Below are 20,830 nucleotides of genomic sequence, written 5' to 3' on the forward strand. Positions count from 1 at the left end.
TATTCTGATTAACTGTCACCAAAGGTGGACGAAGGTCATGTTTTCACCCCTGTCTGTCTGTTTTTTTCTGGAAGCAGGATATCCCAAAAAGTTATGGACGGATTAAACGAAATTTGGTGGACAAGTTGGATGTGGGACAAGGCCAAATATATTTGATTTTGGTGACGATCAGGATCCAGATCTGAATCCGAGAATTTTAAATTTTTAAAAAGTGATTCTTCATCATTGAGAAACAGGGCCAACAACGAGAAATAACATGATATCTCAAAACGTTGTGAACGGATTACGACAAAACTTGGTGGCTGAGTTGGGTAGGTGACAAGAACAAAGCCGATTCGATTTTGGTTAAGGTTCGAATTCAGATCCGGCCCGTCGGTGGATGCAAAACGTGAACCGTTCAGCCTGGCGGAGGTACGTGCTCCACCGAGTGCTGTCCTAGTTTCTTTATGGAATACCTTTTGCTAATTTTCACAAATGATGAGATCTGGCACATTCTCAAGCACATCCAAAGAAAATGAGACACCTCAAGGACTCATCTCAAAGTGCACGGTGTTGAAGCACCTGCTGATTACCTAAAAATAAAATTACAATGTCCCATCTTTGGTACCTCCCTTATTAACTGACAAACTTATTTATTTATCGGTGATCCAATCGACCCCAAAACAGAATCTTTCAAAATCACCCCCCCCACCCCCCCAAAAAAAACATCCTAAAGCAATTTATTTAATTGCTACAAAATCCTTGGGGTTCATGATTTTTGCAACACAATAAAAACTTGTTGAACTGATGATAATTATCCATCTTTAGATTTGTGCAAGGTGTCAGAAACTCAGAGGGTATTAACTCACAGTAGGGTTGCGGTGAAACTCCATTGACATAATACAACTAATTGTTGTAAGAACTAACAGTTAAAGAGGGGAGGGGGAAACACACTTACCTGCAAGTAAGTGGGTTCGGTTAGGTAGGGTTAATAGGGGTGATAAAGATTAGGGGTAAGGATGGGGGAATCCTCCAATCAACTGCCATTGTTTTCATTTTCTCGATTTTAATTTATGGTACATACATAATAAATAAATGGCAAATACATAAATTGCCCCCACGGTACATCTTGTATATATGAAGCTCAGTTCATGTCTGTGCCACAAGTTCTGCCCATTCTGCAGGCCACACCTCCCCCCCTCTTCCTCAGCGTCATAAGCACCGCCCATGTGTAGATGGAAAAACGAAAAACGTATCCGTCTCTGAAGCTGGGCGACTATATGTCGATTAATTACATACTGTTTGAACATCAGATTAGGGGGGGGGGTGGGTGGGTGCTCTGCTCATACATAATAAATAGATAGCTCCTGACGAAGTGAAATGATCCGTAAAGGTGCTTGTTTTGCTTGAATATGCAACAGGTGACAATATAACATCACAGCAGCTGTGCATTTATGGATTCAACTCAACCCCCACCACCATATGTATCAGAGTGTGATATCGAGTACAACAGTATTATTTTATGGATATAATAAGCGAGACGATGGTATTTGGCTCTTAAGTTTTCGAACGACTGAACATGTTCTATTTAGTGACAGTGTGGTTGAAATGGAAACGTTCTAACATTCTCCTGCAGTGCTTCACAATAATCTTCACAGTTGAGATGCTGCTCAAACTGGTCGCCTTGGACCCATTCTACTACTTTCAGAACAAGTGGAACATTTTCGACTCGTGCATTGTCACTCTCAGCTTGGTGGAGTTTGCTCTGGTCGACTTTGACGGCCTGTCCGTTCTGCGCTCATTCCGGCTGGTGAGGTCCAATTGTGTAGCTTGCATCACATGGAGACGAGCAACCAGAAATGCACACATGTGAGATTGTGTGTGTGATTCAATACACACCATCTACTCATTATACTACTACATTATGCACACACACACACACACACACACACCTTATGTCATATACTACCATGTACTCATTCAATTAGAGTATTCACTCGGTGTGCTTACCCGTCGCTTTGCTGACGGCTTCAATCAAAAGACAGCATGGTGAACTTCACAAACATATTGTGTGTCTATCTGTCATAAAAAAACAAACAGGATAATTCATAACATGTAGTTGTTGTGTTGTTGTCATCGTGGCTGTGCTTGTCGTTTGTGTGCGCATTGTGTGTGCTTTTGCATACTTTTATATCGCTTCACGAAATATTACTATACACTATATGATTTTGTGTGCTCCTTCAGTGTCTATTTACACACGTTATGTGTGACATATTGCACTTGTTATAAACACACATGTTATTCGTGATATTATACATTAAATATACACACATGTTATACATGACATATTGCACTTATAGGACACACATGTGACATTATCCATATTATATACACACATTATACATGACATATTGCACTTGTTATATATACACATGTAATGTGTGACATTTTGTACATATTACAGTCACACATATTGATATGTGATCATACACAAATTATACATGACATTATACATACTATATGCTCAAATATGGCACACACACACACACACACGAGGAGGTAGATACTTCGAGACCTGGAAGGGCTCCATTCCACCTCCTGAAACCCACATTTTGAGATAACAACCAACAAATCACACACACACACACACACACACACACACACACACACACACACACACACACACACACACACACACACACACACACACACACACACACACACACACACACACACACACACACACACACACCTCATTTTAGTAATAAGAGATGATACAACCAAACTTGCTCAGTAAGCTAATTGCCACCACATTTTTCAGCTCCGAGTTTTCAAGCTGGCGAGGTCTTGGCCAACCATGTACGCGCTCATAAAAATCATCGGGAATTCTGTCGGGGCATTGGGAAATCTCACCATCGTTCTCATCATGATCATCTTCATATTCGCCGTCGTAGGCGTGCAACTCTTCGGGAAGTCATACGAAGAAAGTATAGCCTGCGAGAACGTGGATCACCTGAAACCCTTTCGCTGGCACATGAGAGATTTCTTCCACTCCTTGCTCATCATATTCCGAATCCTCTGCGGAGAGTGGATAGAAAACATGTGGGTATGCATGGAGCTCGTGAACACCTGGCAATGCATCATCGTCTTCATGATAGTCATGGTCATCGGAAACCTCGTGGTAAGTCACCGTGCCTTCACTGCACAACACGCACACATCCTCACAAACATCAGCAATTAGCTCCATTAGGAACCGCAGTTCCACCATTACAGGAGATCAAAGGTCATGTTGAGTCTTTCATGCAGCATGCTAAGTTCTTCCTGTTAAAGTGTTCTGGTGTGACATAACATCATCAGTTAGTTCACATTTCATTGGAAACTCACAGACAAGAGGCTTTTTGTTCTCAAAACGTTAAAACAATGCCTGTTGTACATTTCCAAAGGTTTATATTTTGTGGTTTTACCACATATGGCATAGAGTAAAATAACTGGGAAATTGAAATGTCCAAGATGGTATGTCCCCCCCCCACCCCTCCCCCCACACTGATACAAACTTTCAGAGTCAAACTTTGTCTCTCCACAGCACAGTAGAGTTATCCATTTTCTAAAAAAAAAATATTGTGAAGATGATAAATAGTGATGATGTACGAAACAAAGCTAATTTCAGAAGTGTCTTGGCTTAATGAGGCTTTTTCCACCTTATTGTCAGGTCAGGCCAGATTAGGTCTGTGGCTTCCTACAGGTACCATGTAAACCTGTACTAACTTGTTTCGTGGTCGGGTTGGCGGCAACTAACCCGTCTCCCTCACCAAGTTGTGAATGGGCTGAGTGGAGATTTGGGGGGGGTCTGGGTGCTTTGGAGGATCCTGAAGAGTTGTGGAGTGCCTTCAAGACAACCATTTTTGATGTTGCCTGTGGATGTCTTGGAACTCACCATCGGGCAAAGAAGAATTATGTCTCTCAAGAGACACTGGATACCCTTGACCAGAGTCGCAGGGCCAGGCTGAATGGTAGAGCTGAGCTGTTCAGGGAGTTGAGGTGTAAAACTGTCGACTAAAGGTGGACTGTGCACTAAGGGTAGACAAAGAGGCCTATGTGCAAGGAATCTGTGAGCGGGTATAGCATCACCTGTGGTCAAGTGATTCTCGTCCTGCTTACAGGGGAATTCGCGCATTGCGTTCCTCTAAGTCCGTCCCTCGGTGTACTGCAGTTTGAGCAGAGGGTGGTAGGTTCTTGACAGAGGAGTCTGAATTAAAGGCCCGCTGGGCCGGTTACTATGAGCGGTTGTACCAGGCTGATCCACCAGCTGTTGAGTTGGATGTCAGGGTTGTTACAATCTCTATTGCTGACCCTCCAATCAACTGCGGTCTACCTTCGTTTGTGGAAACACAGACTGCGGTGAACCGGTTGAAATGGAGTTAAGCTCCTGGGATTTGTGGCATCCATGCTGAACTTCTCAAGGCTTGTGGAAATGCTGGACGCGTGTCATTGCATGCAGTTCTGTGCTCTGCCTGGAACACAAGCGTCATCCAAAGTGACTGGATGTCAGAGAGATCAAGCTGCAGTGCATCGTTTGGGAATGTCAAGATCACTGACCTTGATTTTGCAGATGATTCAGTCATCTTTGCGGACACTCTCGATATCCTTTTGGGGGCCTTCGAGGTGCTGAATGAGGAGTCGGAGCCGCTGTGATTACGTGTTTCCCGGGTCAAAACTAAGATCCAGGCTTTAAGTGACATATTGTATGCTGCTATCCTGTCTGTACCTGTTTGTGGCGAGGATGTTGAGGTCACAGAGAGATTCACTTACCTTGGCAGTGATATTCATGTCTCTGCTGGCTGAGCCAGAGGTCAACAGACATCTGGGTCACGCCTGGGGAGTCATAGATTCACTGGATCATGGGGTGTGGTGCTGCCGGTACATGTGCGGGAGGACGAAAGTCTGAGTCTTCAGGTCCTCGGTGCTTCCAGTCTTGCTCTCTGGATGTGAGAATTTCACTCTGACCAGGAATCTGAGACGGAGACTTAATTCCTTTGGTACCAGGTCTCTTCGGAGAATCCGTGGCTATCACTGGCCGGACTTTGTGTTCAACGAGCGGTTGCTGAGAGAGACTCAAATGAGATTTGTTACCTGCATAGTCCGTGAGCATCAGCTGCGGTTGTATGGTTATGTGGCTCATTTTCCTGACGCTGATCCTGCTCACCAAATTCTCTCAACGGGGAGCCTCGTTAGTAGAGGAGGAGAAATGGACCAACCAAGTGCCTCGTGGTTGAAGCAGATTTTTTTCCTCTTTCAGGATGTCTTTGACTACTCTGTGCATTTCACTGGCTATTCTCTTCTGGTTTGACAGGAGTGACCCACGCCCAGACGGTAGTGTTTTAGTGCGTGTCAAAGACGTCTACCCACACACTCAATGTTCCACATAACAGTGAAAACACCACCAAACCCCCTCAAATACCTCAAGCTACACATTCCCTTCTTCAACCACCTAATGTCTGTCTGCATGGTGTAGAGTTCACCAACGATGATGACTCCATGTATACCTCAATATCCACTTGTGTGGGTCATCCTTCCATCTTAACGCTCTATTCCTTATCCGTGGCAACTTCAACAGCCACTGGACCAGCTGGTTGGGTGTTAGATCTGCAACAACCTGCCATGATATTGCAACTAAGGCAATCTGCGACTCTGTGGGTTTGACTCAATTCATAGACTTTCCATACCGGATCACTGTAACTACTATATCATCACTCCTGGAGCTGGTACTGTCTACCTTTCTAGCCAACCTCTCCTGTTCCTCTTCTACACCACTCAGCTCCTCAAGTCATGTACTTGTTAAAGCCCAAATCTCTCTGGCTATTGTTCGTGAACCGCCATGTCACTGAAGAGTCTGGATATTTACTGGAGCTAATTGGCAAGGATTGTAATCGATCCCAACTCATCAGCAGATATATCTGTCCTCCCACACTGTTATACTGAATCCTATGATGAAACAGATTGTTTTATTTTTGTATGCAAAATATGGATAAATGGAAGAGTGGTCACAAAGGATAAAAAAGTCAAAGTATCGGCAGTGGCCCATTGGGGAAACAGGTGGTTGAAACAGAAAGGGAATGAACGAACAGGAAAAAAAAAAGAGAGAGAAAGAGAAAGAAAAGCCGAAAAGTCAAATTAGGAGGGTTTGGTTGATGGGGGTAGAAGAGTTTGTGGGGGGAGGGGGGATGGGGGATGACATCAGATGGTGGTAGACTGCCAAATTGAAGACCTCGAGGGAAGCGAGTGAGTGAACAGTCGTAGAAAAACGGTTCCACAAACGGTATCAAAGAGAAACAAAAAAGAATGGAGGTGTGCACTTAGCCTGGATTTTAACCAAGAAGGGTTTACTGGAAGAATGCGTGCATTTTGGAGGATTTGGTGGGTGTCAATCCAGGGCAGAGCGTGTATCCAACTTGCCTACCGAGGCCAGCCATGGATCAGGCATCCTCCAGCATGTCAAATGCTTCCTTCATAAATCTGAACTTCTCATTATATTCAAGACCTTTGGCCGTATCACAATGGAATATTGCCTTTCCTCGCTGGCCCCCACTTCTCAACTCTGTCTGTTTACTGCATCCTGTATGATGCAACGCTCTCAATATCATTGATATCTCCAAAAAGAAGCTGAAGCTGCTCTTGCACCATCAAATTATTAACAGTCTCTATATCTCTCTATATCTCTATATCTCTCTATCTCTATCTCTATCTCTATCTCTATCTCTATCTCTATCTCTATCTCTATCTCTATCTCTATCTCTATCTCTATCTCTATCTCTATCTCTATCTCTATCTCTATCTCTATCTCTATCTCTATCTCTCTCTCTCTCTCTCTCTCTCTCTCTCTCTCTCTCTCTCTCTCTCTCTCTCTCTCTCTCTCTCTCTCTCTCTCTCTCAACTATTTGCATTGTGGTCTTACTCCCTCTACTCTTTCAAATTGACTTCCGATTCTGGGTTTGGAGCATTGGCAGGTCTCCTTCAGGGCTCTTTGCTGATGATCTCAAAGTTAAGTTTCCGGTCATTATCTGTCCTGTTATAACTGTGTATTTTCTCACCTGCATGTTACTGTGTGTTCCGAGTTCGGTTTTGTTTCAAAAATCGTGCTTTTGTGCGTTTTTGTCGACCTTGTCTTACCAGGTGCTTGAGGACAACCCTTGGTGAACGATCGTATTTATTTGTATTTTCTCCCAATTACCTTCAATCTCTATCTTCCCCACGTTCCCATATTCCCCCATCCCTCGCAACTAAACAATATTTCTTGTCTTAATTTTTTTTTTAAACCACCTTTCTCCTTGCACACTCACAGGTCGAGATTCTTCTTCTTCTTCTTCTTCCTCCTCTTATTCTTCCTGCTGCTGGCACACCATCTTTATTCTACTGAGCTGACCCTCTCTCGCCATTACTTTCGCGATTTCTTCCGATCTACAACCTTCCATTCCCGAATCTTACCTGTTCTTCAAAAATATGTCAAAAAATAATAATCTTCCTTGTATCTTTTCGATCGAGACACCTCCTGTATATATATATATATATATATATATATATATATATATATATATATATATATATATATATATATATATATATATATATATATATATATATATATATATATATATATATATATATATATATCTCTCTCTCTCTCTCTCTCTCTCTCTCTCTCTCTCTCTCTCTCTCTCTCTCTCTCTCTCTCTCTCTCTCTCTCTCCTATTTGCATTGTGGTCTTACTCCCCCTACTCTTTCAAATTGACTTCCGATTCTGGGTTTGGAGCGTTGGCAGGTCTCCTTCAGGGCTCTTTGCTGATGATCTCAAAGTTAAGTTTCCGGTCATTATCTGTCCTGTTATAACTGTGTATTTTCTCACCTGCATGTTACTGTGTGTTCCTAGTTCGGTTTTGTTTCAAAAATCATGCTATTTTGTGCGTTTTCGTCGACCTTGTCTTACCGGGTGCTTGAGGCCAACCCTTGGTCAACGATCGTGTTTATTTGTATTTTCTCCCCATTACCTTCAATCTCTATCTTCCCCACTTTCCCAACGTCCCCCATCCCTCGCAACTAAACAATATTTCTTGTCTTAATTTTTTTTTTAAACCACCTTTCCCCTTGCACACTCACAGGTCGAGATTCTTCTTCTTCTTCTTCTTCTTCTTCTTCTTCTTCTTCTACTTCCTCCTCTTCTTCTTCCTCCTACTGGCACACCATCTATATTCTACTGAGCTGACCCTCTCTCGCCATTACCTTCACGATTTCCTCCGATCTACAACCTTCCATTCCCGAATCTTACCTGTTCTTCATAAATATATCAAAAAATAATCATCTTCCTTGTATCCTTTCGATCTATACACCTCCTGTAACCACGTCTCTCTCTCTCTCTCTCTCTCTCTCTCTCTCTCTCTCTCTCTCTCTCTCTCTCTCTCTCCCTCTCTCTCTCTCTCTCCCTCTCTCTCTCTCCCTCTCTCTCCCTCTCTCTCTCTCTCTCCCTCTCCCTCTCTCTCACTCTCTCTCCCCCTCTCTCTCTTCCTGGTACTTTTCATTGACCCCTGACAATATCTGCTGCTCTTCCTCCGCTCAATCGGTTCTTCTGACCACGTCCTTGTCAAAAGTGGACATCTCTCTGGCTATTATCAGAGAACCACCTCATCGCCGTCGAGTCTGGCATTTCACTCAAGCCGACTGGCAGGGTTTCCAAGCAACCATCAAACTTATAGACTGGTGTCCTATTGCTACTTTCTCCAACATCAACTCATCCTGGGAATTCTTTCAAAGAAACTTGCTCTCCCTCATGCACAGATTTATCCCCTCTCGTGTTCAGTTGTCCTACCCTTCCTCCCGCCCATTGTTCACTGAAGCTTGTGGCGAGACAGTTGTCTTGAAACAGCATGCCTTTTCCTCATGGAAAGCAAACCAAACTGAGGGTAATCTCAGTTCCTTCCATAAAGCTCGGAACAAGTGTGTATCTACCCTCAGGAGAGCCAGAAAACAACATCTTTCTAAGCTCAAGTCTGAACTTTCAAACCTCTCTCCCTCCTCAAAATCCTGGTGGCATCTAATCAAATCTGTTTCTGGTGTATGTTCCCCCTCCATTCCTCCCTTACCTCAAATGGCTGTACTGTTGATACGCACATGAAAAGGCTGAAGGCCTAAACTCGGTGTTTGCAGCTAAATCTTTTGTCCAAAACCCATCGATTTCTCTACCCACCTTACCCAGTCGTACCCAACTGTCCCTGGACTCTGTGTCCTTTTCTCCTGACAAGGTGGAGAGCTTGCTGTCAAACCTCGACTAGATTCTGCAACCGGTCCAGACGGCATCAGCCCACGTGTCATAAAAAACCTGCTCTTCTGCTCTTGCTCACCCTCTCTCTGTTCTATTCACCCTCTCATTTGCTCAAGGTTATCCACAATCTGCTTGGAAATCAGCAAACATTACTGCCCTGCATAAAAAAGGTGCAAAAACAGATCCCTGCAACTACAGACCAATCAGCCTTCTGCCAATTATCAGCAAGGTTATGGAATCCATCATCGCTTCAGACATTAAATCCTTCCTCTTCTCCAATGGCTCGATTTTCGATCATCAATTTGGTTTCAGACCAGGTCACTCTACCCGGGATATGCTGCTTCTGCTCTCCCAACAATGGACGGAGGCCCTCAATGCCAGACATGAAATCAGAGCCATATCCCTAGATATATCACATGCTTTTGACACGGTCTGGCACCCTGCCCTACTCACCAAACTCTCTTCCTATGGTGTCCAAGGCCATCTCCATTCACAGCTCGCAGACTTCCTCTACTATCACAGTCAACGTGTGGCCCTAAATGGAGTTCTTTCATCCCCTCTTCCTGTCCAGGCTGGAGTTCCTCAAGGTAGCGTTCTGGGCCCTGTTCTTTTTCTGGTTTTTATCAATGATCTCTCCAACTCTCTGGAAAATCCTCTATATCTCTTTGCTGATGACTCCACCCTCTGCCGTACCATCTGTCAAACCTCAGACCGGCAAGCAGAAGCTTCTTCGCTCACTGCAGATCTGGATAAAATCACAAACTGGTCCAACATGTGGAACATGTCTTTCAATCCGGACAAATCTCACACTCTCACTATGTCTCTCCGAAAGGACATTTAGAAATCTCCCCCATCCATTTTCTCAACAATCCTCTGGAAGAAGTCCTTTCTTTCAAGCTTCTAGGTCTCACTATCTGCTATGACCTTTCCTGGGAAAGCCACAGTTCAAACCTCGCCTCCAAAGCCAGTCACCAACTGGGAATCCTCCGTCGTGCAAAGTCCTTCCACGGCCCACCTGAGCTCCTGACCACTTACAAAGCTTTCGTCCACAGCCTGATGGAGTACTGCTCTCCCCTCTGGGCTGGTGCTCCTGCCTCCCACCTTTCTCGGCTTCATGCTGTGGAAACCAAGGCATTTTGGATCATTGGCATCTCCCGCAATGAGGCGGAGTCTTTGGGCCTCTCACTCTCTCACCACAGGTTGGTCGGTGGTCTTTCTGTCTTCTACCATCTCCTCTCCAGCCTCGCCCCCCCCTGCTCTCTCTGTGATTTGTCCCCATCACATTTCCGCAGGGCGCTCAAGGTCTGCCAACAACCCCCTTCAGGTAATACTACCAAAATCACGAATCATTGCTCACCTTCACTCTTTCATTCCTCTTTTTCCCCACGTTTGGAATAAACTCCCTCACTCTGTTCAATCCCATTCTTCCCACCAGGCCTTCAAAACAGCTGTTCACCACCACCTCTTATCGACCCTCATCCAAATCCTCGATCTTTTCTACCCCTGATAATCCACCGAAGCCCACCTCCTTCAAATTCCCTGCTTTCCTTCCTGAAAGTCCCTGTAATGTCCATCTTCTATTCCCCATGTTCCCCGCCCCATCCCTCTCCCTTCTACAGATCTCCAAATGTCTCTGTTCCCCACTGTTTTGTCCTTCCCACTCCCACCCTTCTTGTCTCATGCCCCCCTTGCTGTGCGTTGTGTGTTAGTTCTCACATGAGCCTCGACAATGTATACAAAACTAATAAATAATAATAACCTTCTGACCCTCCCCAGATCCTCAAGGATACACACATTATTCCACTATCTCCCTCATGTTCAACTTATAAAGTCCAAAGTTACCATTCACCTCCACACTTTCATTCCTTTTTTTTTGTTCGACAGGTGAAGGTGCATTTCAGAGACAATGTGACTCCGCTGTATTGTTCGGGGATTCACGTTGGCAGGGTGCACCAACATCTTTTGTCATCCTCCGTGTTTACCTGTGATTTTATTTTCTACCTCATTAACCCGACAACTATCCGAGCTCGCAGATTACTTACAGGTTTCCACGTTCATTCACCCCCCTCTCCTTTGTTTCATCATCCATTGTCCTGCTTGGTACGTCCACCCGCTGCTAGGTACATCCCTGTCTCGATGTCACGGTAACTTCCTGCAATGAAAGAAAGTAATAAAACAAAACCTATTGTCAGGATAACTCAGCATTAGAACACTCACCTTTATGATGTTTGTTCCTGGTCTTTGATTCTTGGTTGAGTCAGATCCGATCAAACCAAGCTTTCACGGTTTCGTTTGCCAGTCTGGGGGGAATGTATCAGTTTTTCAATGATGGTCATTGGACCGACCGTACCAACATTCCATGATCTCTTATTCAAGAGTTGATTGGTACTTTTTCAGTGTGGCTAAAATCAAATTTCAATAACTGCCAATTACGAGATGCGATTATTCTCTAATGTTCATATTCTCGGACGATGTAAATGAACGGACCATCAATTAACGAATGCTTTTCCTTGTTGATTTTCATCAGAGGAGGCCATGTGTTTGTTTCCTTTTTTATCTCCCTGATTGCCAGTGAAGTGTATACTGTATCATGTGCTCTTTTTATAAAATATCTTCGCAAGAAGATCTGATGGAATGCGAATATCTATGAACACCCACGTCGGTCTGCACCGGCCTAGTCTCTTTACGCTCGAAACATCAGGAGCATCTCTTCTCCCTCGGTGGATATTCCACTCGTATCAACTTGTAGTTGATGAAATCACATGATTAACGCAAGAATTAATCTTCTCCAACATCTGGAAATGCTTCCTGCTCTGAATGTGATGATTTTCTTCGATAGAAACTCGTCACTGCCAAACAAAAACGATTTCCATTTCATTGCCCTCCAGAGTTTTGTGAAAAGTATGAAAGACGAGGAGCGGTCGCTCTCCCCGGGTGCACCCTGCCGTGACATTGGGTCATGGTGAACGTTCCTGGCATCCTGCCATGACACAAGTCGCAGTTTGCGTGGGCGGTGCCCAGGATGAAACAATGGGTGGGCGTGGTCTCCTCCCCCCCCCCCCAGGTGCATTTCATCAGGTGTTTTGATCCTCGTTTTAAGCACTTTGGGCATTTTTCTTTCCAGAAAGACTGTATTTATCTTTTTAGAAATATTTCTGTCATTTGCACATTCGCCAATTGTCAGTGGAGAAAATTATTTTATACCTGGGCCCCAATAGGTGTTAGAGAGGGGGGGTTAGAAAGGGTCGGGGTTTCCTGCAGATCCCAATGGATATATTGTTGCAGGACATACGTCTCATGACGTCGACAATAAATTGCTCATGGTAAACAGCACGCACATGACAATCATCTTTTCTTCCACGAAAAACAAGCAGTTTATCCTCATAAAAACAATTTTACGTAACATCAAGCTCTGCAGTCGATGGTTTCCAAGATCTTAAAAAACCAAAGTGTGTCGTAGGTAAAGTGACACAAAGTACAATTACATAAACTCCATTTCCCAACAATTCCAAAGGGGTGTTTATAATTATTTATGCACTGATCGCAGAAAATCTTTTCGAAGCATTTGACATCTTGCTTCGTTTCCTAAACAATGTCTGGACTGTTTGACAGAGATAGGACCATGCAGGTCACAGCTTGAGAGTAAAGAAGAGGAGAGTTGGGATGACATTGAGGTAGGTGTGTTTCAGTGGGTGGTTTATGTATGGAATGGTCTCCCAGGAAAAGTGGTGGCAGCAGAAACGGTGGATGGTTTTAAACTGGAGTTGGATGGGTACCTGGAAGTGATGGGGATGGATGGCAATGTGTGTGTGTTGATGGGATTGCATAGGCTTAATGGCCTCCTGTGTTTGTGTTGAAGTTCCCTGTTATTCTTTGTCATATTTGATGTGCTGGTGAAAGTTAAGTAAACTTATCCAGCACACACTTAAATATTACCTCTTTTGTTCACAGAGGAGCTTGTACGCATCACATATCCCATTCAGGATGAAGATATTAGGATACATCAGTGGAGTTTTACTAGGAGAGAATAAATGGGATTTGAACCTGAGATGCGAGCATGATGATGAGTTATGTGCTCAGATGGGAACACTGAACACGAGGCCAATCTTAATTCTGATGAAACAGTTGTGACTGGAGGGATGGGACACCTCCTCTCCCCCCAGAACTGGTCTTCACTCCCCCTCAACCGAGCAATGAAACTATCTGCTTAGGCCCTCTCCAAGAAAAACAATCCTTGATCCGCATTTGGTCTTGAGGCATGGTCGTCAGTTTAATGGGCCTTGCACGTTAAGGTTGCAATGTTCGTGGACAAACATGCGTTGGCAGAGGTCACAGCACAGAGATCATGTCCTGATATACTTGAAGAGCTTTTTCACTTTCAATTAACTCATCAGCTATTCGCATCAGAGAATGTACAGTGGACGATATAATAGATAACATATATGATAGATAACAATTACCAAGTATGTAATTTACATGACATTCCGCTGATAATGATCCCACGGGGTGATGACACCAAAAAACAAAAAGAGACATAAATAAATAAATATTCACAAAATACAAAAGTCTAAATATAAATGCAACATGTGACACGGCTTTAGGTCCATAAAGGTCATGTCTCTTCCTGAGGGTACATTGAAAAACAATGCTGGCTGCCTTCAGGGCAAATAGTGTTTTGATAAACTTTTCAACCAAATAGAGTCATTAACAGGAGTGAGCATCGTTACACCATTTGGAAGAGGCAATGTGTTGTTCCCTGAGCAATGTCTGAACTGTTTAACCAGCTGTCGAGGCAGTTAGCTCTTAAATACAAGTTGTCAGGAAACAACCTCTGCAGTAATTTCCGTGAAGTCAGTGAGCAGAATAACATAAAAGATACTGTTGCAGGTTTGCCGGTCGGGTCACGAGTGGCCTCTCGGACCCGCTTCCCGACCTTTGGCCCTGAAGCTGACGAGCCGCAGATAACTCCATGGCATGACAGGTTGCTGAGCAACCACGGACAAATGAAATGGCAAATTAATCCCCCCAGATAGAGAACCGTGCTCTCGCCGCCCCACTTCTATTTAAATCGAGTACGGTCGAGCGGAACTGAAAGCAGGACGTCGGCTAGTCTGACCGGAGCGAAACTGCGGGTCAAAACTCCCATCCACTATTTACACACCAGTGTCTAACCAATGAAGAAAGAGACAATAGGGCAGGTTGGAAACAATTGGTCATGTTAACAAAAGGCACGCATTTACAAGCAATGCAATGCCACAAAAGAAAGTCTAACCCTTGTACATGAAAGCCCCTCACACAATCACCTTACCATGAAACTACAAACATAGGTGCCCAATTCACTCCGGAAAATTAGACAAGTAAGAGATTGACAGAGAGAGAAACAAAAGGTGGGGCTAGATGGTGACCCCTCACTCACCCTACGCAAGCCTGCAGGCTTACGTAGTCCCAACCTGAAAAGGGGAGTTGGGGGGGGTGGTGGAGAAGAGAAGGTGATGGTGTAATGCGGTGAATGCTTCCTAATGTGTTAGAGGACATGCAAATCATGTACATGCAAACCTAACATTGTACATGCAAATCAGTACCCCTGCTCTGAGTGACTTGAGGGCAAAATAGTTTATTGCTCTTTGTGTGCTCCAAGTAAATGATTACAAATAGGGAAAGCAAGAGAAAAGATCATATAAATCAGTGTATATGTGTCAGCATGTCCAGGGCAAGAGCTCAACAGCTCATTCGCACTCACTCTGTGGCCGGCTCAAACACTCTTAATGAGCCTGTTTACCCAGCGGTTCGCGTTTGCTTGGCTCGTTCCTTGAGGATTCCTCCTGGCTCTCTGGTTCGCACATGACTCCGAGTTCTGGGCTACCTGGACTTATAAAGTCCTCAGCCAAGGCACGGTCTAAGAGCTAACCAGTATCCCAGCAGAGCTTGTTGTTCACTGCGCCGCCTTATCATTGGAGCGCAGCTGTTGCTAGACCACGCTCATTTGTTGAACTATCGGTTCGGGAACACCCTCCTCTGGTAACCCCGCCCATATGTGGTCCTTGCTGCTCTGTCGGGCGCTGGATGTTCCACAGTGCAACCAAGTGATGTTCCTTTGATTGTGCTTTGTATTGTGGTTTTATAATGAAATGTGGGTTTGTGTGTTGCAAAGTGTGCATGGATGTGCTGAAAAGAGGTGTGGGGGAACGAGAGAGATTAAGAGGGATGGGGGAAGAGATGACAAGGGATATAATAAGAGAGGGGATCTAGAGAAGTTGCAAAGGGAATTTAAAGCTGCGACACAAACACAGCACATTCCCCTGTCTGTACTGATACGAGGGGAAAGGTAATCTATCGAAACAAAATACGACTGATATGTCTAAACTCCAGGGTTCCTTTATGTGTTGGATGCAACTCTCTGTTTTCCTCCAAAATAGCAACAACACTTTACTCGGTGAAGTGCAATCGAGGTGGAAAGTCATTGCTGTAACATGTGTGCTCCAGCTGCAATGCAACATGACCTTTGTGTCAGTTGCATTGAAGACCCCACCTTGAGTTTGGGAACTTCTGACTGACCGATTCCTTCTGACTCTCAATTTCTTTTCCCCTTCCTCATACTCTGTCGCCACTGCTAATACAATAAATTAGATTGGGGAAGTTATTGTTACAATAAGATCGAGTAAAACTGAAAATGAGGCCCGGACAGCATGAATTTAAGTACCACGACAGCAATGTTTACATGGAGACCATCATGTTGTTAAGCAGTGCCGAGCACTCCGTTCCATTGCATTGCTTGCTTGAGCACTTTGAATCACACGAGCTGTTTGGCGAGTGGATAGCGAGCCGCTTGCTCATGGAACACGCCGCCATGAATGTGATGTGATGTGTGTTTGACGCAGAAGTCGGAGGCAACATTTCTGGTTCGAGTGAAAGGGTTCCCAGCTTTTTGTGAACTGCAAAGCTGTAATAAACCTATCAGTTCGTTCGCAATCTTTGTCATCAATCATCCCAAATACCAAAGCACGACAACTACCACAATACAAGAGCTCGAATGGTTAGAGCACATAGTCTCGTCTCGCATATTCATTCTTAACAAAAATACCATCTTTAACTGAACACCACACGACTATTATGACCCACTGCCATTATGGCCCATGTACCAATATCATCCATGTACCCTATCTCACATAGTTTATTGGCATGGGGTATGAACATCATAAATTTTATACTTCACTCACATTGGGTGATAGATCAGATAAAAGAAGTTTCAGATTTTTCGGTTAAGAATTTGTATTCAACCAATTATGGCTAGAATACAACTTTTCTAATGACATCATTGTTATCACCCTATATACCCCATGGGGAGTTGATAATACATGCCAAATTTAATTTTTTTTCGTTGACTGGTTTTGGAAAGAATTATATCCAATTTGTTTTCCTTTAATCCAATATGGCTGTCATACGATGTGACCGATGACATCATAAATTAAATTATTCACTCACATCGGGTCATAGATCAGATATATGAAGTTTCAGATTCTTCGGATAAGGATTTCAATTCAACCAATTATGGCTGGAATACCACTTCATCAATGATGTCATTGTTATCACCCTATATACCCCATGGGGAGTTGATGACATATGTCAAGTTTCAATTTTTTTTCGTTGAGTGGTTTCAGAGAAACTGATGACCAATTTTTTCCCTTTAATCCAATATGGCCACCATACCATGTGATCGATGACATCAGGGTTAGCAATATTATATTCTCCATGGTGAGTCTCCTATCTTTAAAGTTTTGCATCGATCGGACAAGCAGTTGCAGAGAAAACTATTTTAAAAGTGAAAATATTGTTCCAGACACAGGGTCGGGGTTCACGATGAGGGAGATTTCTCGGATTATTCCTGAGCCCCGGCCCTGCAGGCCACTGCCCTGCAGATAAGTCCATGGTCTGTCGGGTTATCTAGCAACTATGGACGCTGATTGATACCGCTAAACCTGGAAGGATCCTTGCTCTAAAACGTGTTACCTTTTTCAGTGGTTTGGTGATGTCAATTGAGGAACGTACCCTCAGTGTGCACCCATCAACTTATTCCGTATGGCCGAGCAGAACAGTGAGTATGCACTGGCTAATTGCGGAGCCAATAAATGGGGCAGTACTTCCTGTCTATCTAGTCTTATACGGTAAATTGAGCCAATGGAGGAAAGCACGAAGCAAGCAGCCTGGAAATGGTTAACAGTTCAACAAGAACATTTATCCACAAATTCAACCAAACAATCGATGTAATCAGTGGCATGCATTTACAAGCACATAAAACAATAAAGAAAAGGCAGCACAAAAGAACAGATTCTAACGCTGAGTGCTTATTCTCCTTCTACAATCTTATCTTAATCAACTACACACAGGACGTGGCACCAGCAGAATCATACCGAGGAAGCGTAGATATGAAGAAAAGAAGACAGAAGTAGAGCAAGGCGTTAATTCAGCATTTGACTCACCATGGCATACGTCGACAGACATGTGGCAATTCTGAAACAAATGAGGAATAAGGAGGGGTAAGGAAAGCAGAAGGGTTTAGATGTGAGACAATGTGTGCGACGTATGCTTGGAGGAAAATGTGAGGTGCATATGTAAAGTCTCGCCTGGGAGAGTCAAGAAGAAAGTCACGAACAGCTCTTTATAATTCCCCCTGCATTGTACCTGTCAGGCCCATGTGTTACCAATAAGTAACTCTCGAGCTAACCATGTCATCTTTTAAATAATTTGCAATATCTGAAGCACATTGAAATTGTCCTCCATGGGGTAGGGACTCTGCCCGCAATAGCAACATGTGAAGACTGTGTTATCGGTGCCTTCGTTTGTACATCTCCATTTACTCCGACTTCTCGTTACTCCTACAAGGAAGCCAAATTTAACCTTCAATTTCAACATACATCCAGTAATACATATCGACAGAGCTAGGCCTTGATCGTGAACAACAAGGATTCCACTTGTGCTGTGTTCTTAACTCTGACATCATAGTGAGGCGTTGCTACAGGGTAGCTATTCCTTTTGGAAGAGAGAGAGAGAAAAAAATCGACTTCAATGTTGGTGACCTCTCTGTTTTTTGTTTTTTTTCAACCTCCTCTCTTCAGATCTTGCTTCCTCTGTTCACTGAACACCCCCCCCCCTTTCCCACCCCAAACCATCGACTGCTCCACCATAACACACTGTTTCTATCAGTGACCCCCTCTTGGTTAAACTCCCAAAATAGTCTTTCTGCACACCTCTTCTCTTTTGTTCCTCGGTTATCCCATCCATGGAATCATCTTCCACAGGCTGTTCTTTCCCACTCTTTCTTCGAGGCTTCAAGCATTCAGTGCACTATCATCTCAATTTGCCTCCCACTCCTAAGCACAATTTTGTTTCTCCCCGTTGACCCGACCTTACCCAACCCTCTTACTTGCAGGTTACTATGTTTCCTCCCATTCACTCTCTCCTCTTTTCATGTTCCTTCATTCTCTTGCTTATTGTGTCCAAATGTGGCCCCCTTTGTGTGTCTGTTGCTATTCTATCCTGTAACCCCCCTCTTCCATGACCCGAGAGTTTGTATAAAGATATGTGCCTTTATACTTTAGTTTTTCTCAATAGTTCCTGAAAATGTTGACATTCGACCACGCAGAGCAATTCTCTATTTCTATTGAACTGGGACTATCTTGAGAGTTTTATTAGGCTGAACACATGAAGGAATATGTGGAAAGGAGATGCAGTGTAAGGTAATCCTTTCCATGTCACCCACACCGCATCTACCACCTGAACATTTATGACACATTCATTCCTACCCAAGCTCCAAAGTCCGAGTGAGGTATCTCACACTTCCTTCTCACCTCAAGAACCACAATGACAATGACAGTGATGCTCATGCTAATGGTTGTGATGATGATGATGATGATGATGATGATGATGATGATGATGATGCCAATTCTAATGCCCTCAACTTCCTCATTATGTTCTGGCAGGTTCTGAACCTCTTCCTGGCACTTCTCCTGAGTTCCTTCAGTGCAGACAAATTTGCCAGTTCGGATGATGACAGCGATGTAACGAACATCAGTATTGCACTTGAGAGAATCGCAACAGCCATAAACAATAAGAAAGCCAAATTCTTCAGGTTTATACACCGGGTGTTGCCTTCATCTTTTTCATCCAATGTGAAAATGTTGGACAAACCAGTACTGGAACAGTCAAACATCGTTGAAGAGACCAATGTTAATAGTACACCGTACCAGACCATAAAGGTTGTGAACACCAATGGGAGCGCCATGAAAATTCCACTGGCCATTCCAGAATACGAGGTGAGTGCTGTATTAATAGTTCTTTAGCGCTGGGGTCATCTTGTTTGGTATTCCCATCTAAGCACTTAGCTTATAATGCTGGGATCCCAGGTTGAAATACCACACACTGTGTCTATTTGCCCCGATGTATGTTATTATGTCCTTGTAATTCATTTAAATGTACATGGATGTTTCATGATTTTCTTGTCCTACAAGTTAACATACATATTAAGCTACTCCATGAACCTTAATGCAGGTGTGGTAATGGGTTGTGTGGCCACAAAAAGATCCCCGTCATTCTATGTACATCAATGTTTCTTTCATTTTGGAGAAACACAGAAGGTAGTTGGGCCGAATAACGTTGAAAGTGTGGAGAGATTGGAATGATCAGTAGTGATCATTATATCTACGAGTGACTTATACGTACCTACCTGTTAAATCTCTTCAAATGAGCTTTTCCCTTTAAAAGCCTCCCAAGTACTGACAAATAACACAGAATAATTTTAATTCACCTCCTATAACTCCAATGGTTATGTCCAGCTCACACCCACAGTGCACTGCGAGCGACCCAGCACTTCCTCCTGAGGAGCACCACCACAAAGTATTGGTAGATCACAAAACTCTGGTGTATCGGACACAGTCTGCAAGAGGGGAGGTAGGGGTGGGTTTTACAGGTAGTTATAAGATAATCATAGATAGAATGATCATTACGATCTACATTCATAACTTATACCTACCTGTCAAGTGTCTTCAAATAAGTTAGATTGGCACAAAGCAGCAGTCAGTGATGGGATGCCAAGAGTTGCCCCCTTATGGAATTATAGGGCTGAATGAGAGGTGTGACTAGCAGCAGAGAGGGAGGCTCCAGCAAATGAAGAGTCTCCAGTGAGCACATCTCTCAGGTAAAATGGCACAAAAGAGTCAGTACTTGCCCAGTAGGCTGCCCTTAGAATGTCAACAAGGACATCACCAAGAAAAAGAACCCAGTAAGTGCTAATCCCTCTCATGGGCCCTTCCCCTATTATTGAAGAGGGCAACATCACCAGTCTTCCGGATTGCTGATACAATCCAACGCGAGACAGTATCACAATAAATTGCCCTATACGGTGCCCCCACACTGATAAAGAGTTGTCGTGATACCGGCAGGTGCTCTGCATGGTCCAAATAACACAGTAGTGCCCTGAGCGGGCATGCCAGTATTCCCTCAGCGGAGGCAGATTTTATTTTTTGGAGGACCACCTACACTGCGGCT

General features: G+C 43.9%; 1 protein-coding gene and 1 long non-coding RNA gene across 3 annotated transcripts in view; one reads left to right on the forward strand and one right to left on the reverse strand.

The window, feature by feature from the left end:
* The window catches only part of LOC147027370 (sodium channel protein type 3 subunit alpha-like), a 126,918-nt gene that overhangs the window by 14,527 nt on the left and 91,561 nt on the right, over positions 1-20,830 (forward strand). For both annotated transcript variants that reach the window (XM_085876721.1, XM_085876722.1), the window contains exons 12-14: positions 1,616-1,789; positions 2,801-3,160; positions 19,267-19,599. In XM_085876721.1, coding sequence (XP_085732847.1) covers positions 1,616-1,789; positions 2,801-3,160; positions 19,267-19,599 — 867 coding nt within the window. The remainder of the gene's footprint in view (positions 1-1,615; positions 1,790-2,800; positions 3,161-19,266; positions 19,600-20,830) is intronic.
* Positions 1,672-11,705, reverse strand: LOC147027371 (uncharacterized). The gene is made up of 4 exons (XR_015057019.1): positions 11,332-11,705; positions 2,893-3,057; positions 1,990-2,058; positions 1,672-1,808 (listed from the first exon to the last, which is right to left on the reverse strand). It is a non-coding gene; the product is annotated as an uncharacterized LOC147027371 (long non-coding RNA).

The sequence above is a fragment of the Eptatretus burgeri genome, chromosome 4, assembly GCF_056783735.1.
Source record: "Eptatretus burgeri isolate ZD-2024b chromosome 4, Ebu_testis_v1, whole genome shotgun sequence".
In the NCBI taxonomy this organism is placed as follows: domain Eukaryota; kingdom Metazoa; phylum Chordata; class Myxini; order Myxiniformes; family Myxinidae; genus Eptatretus; species Eptatretus burgeri.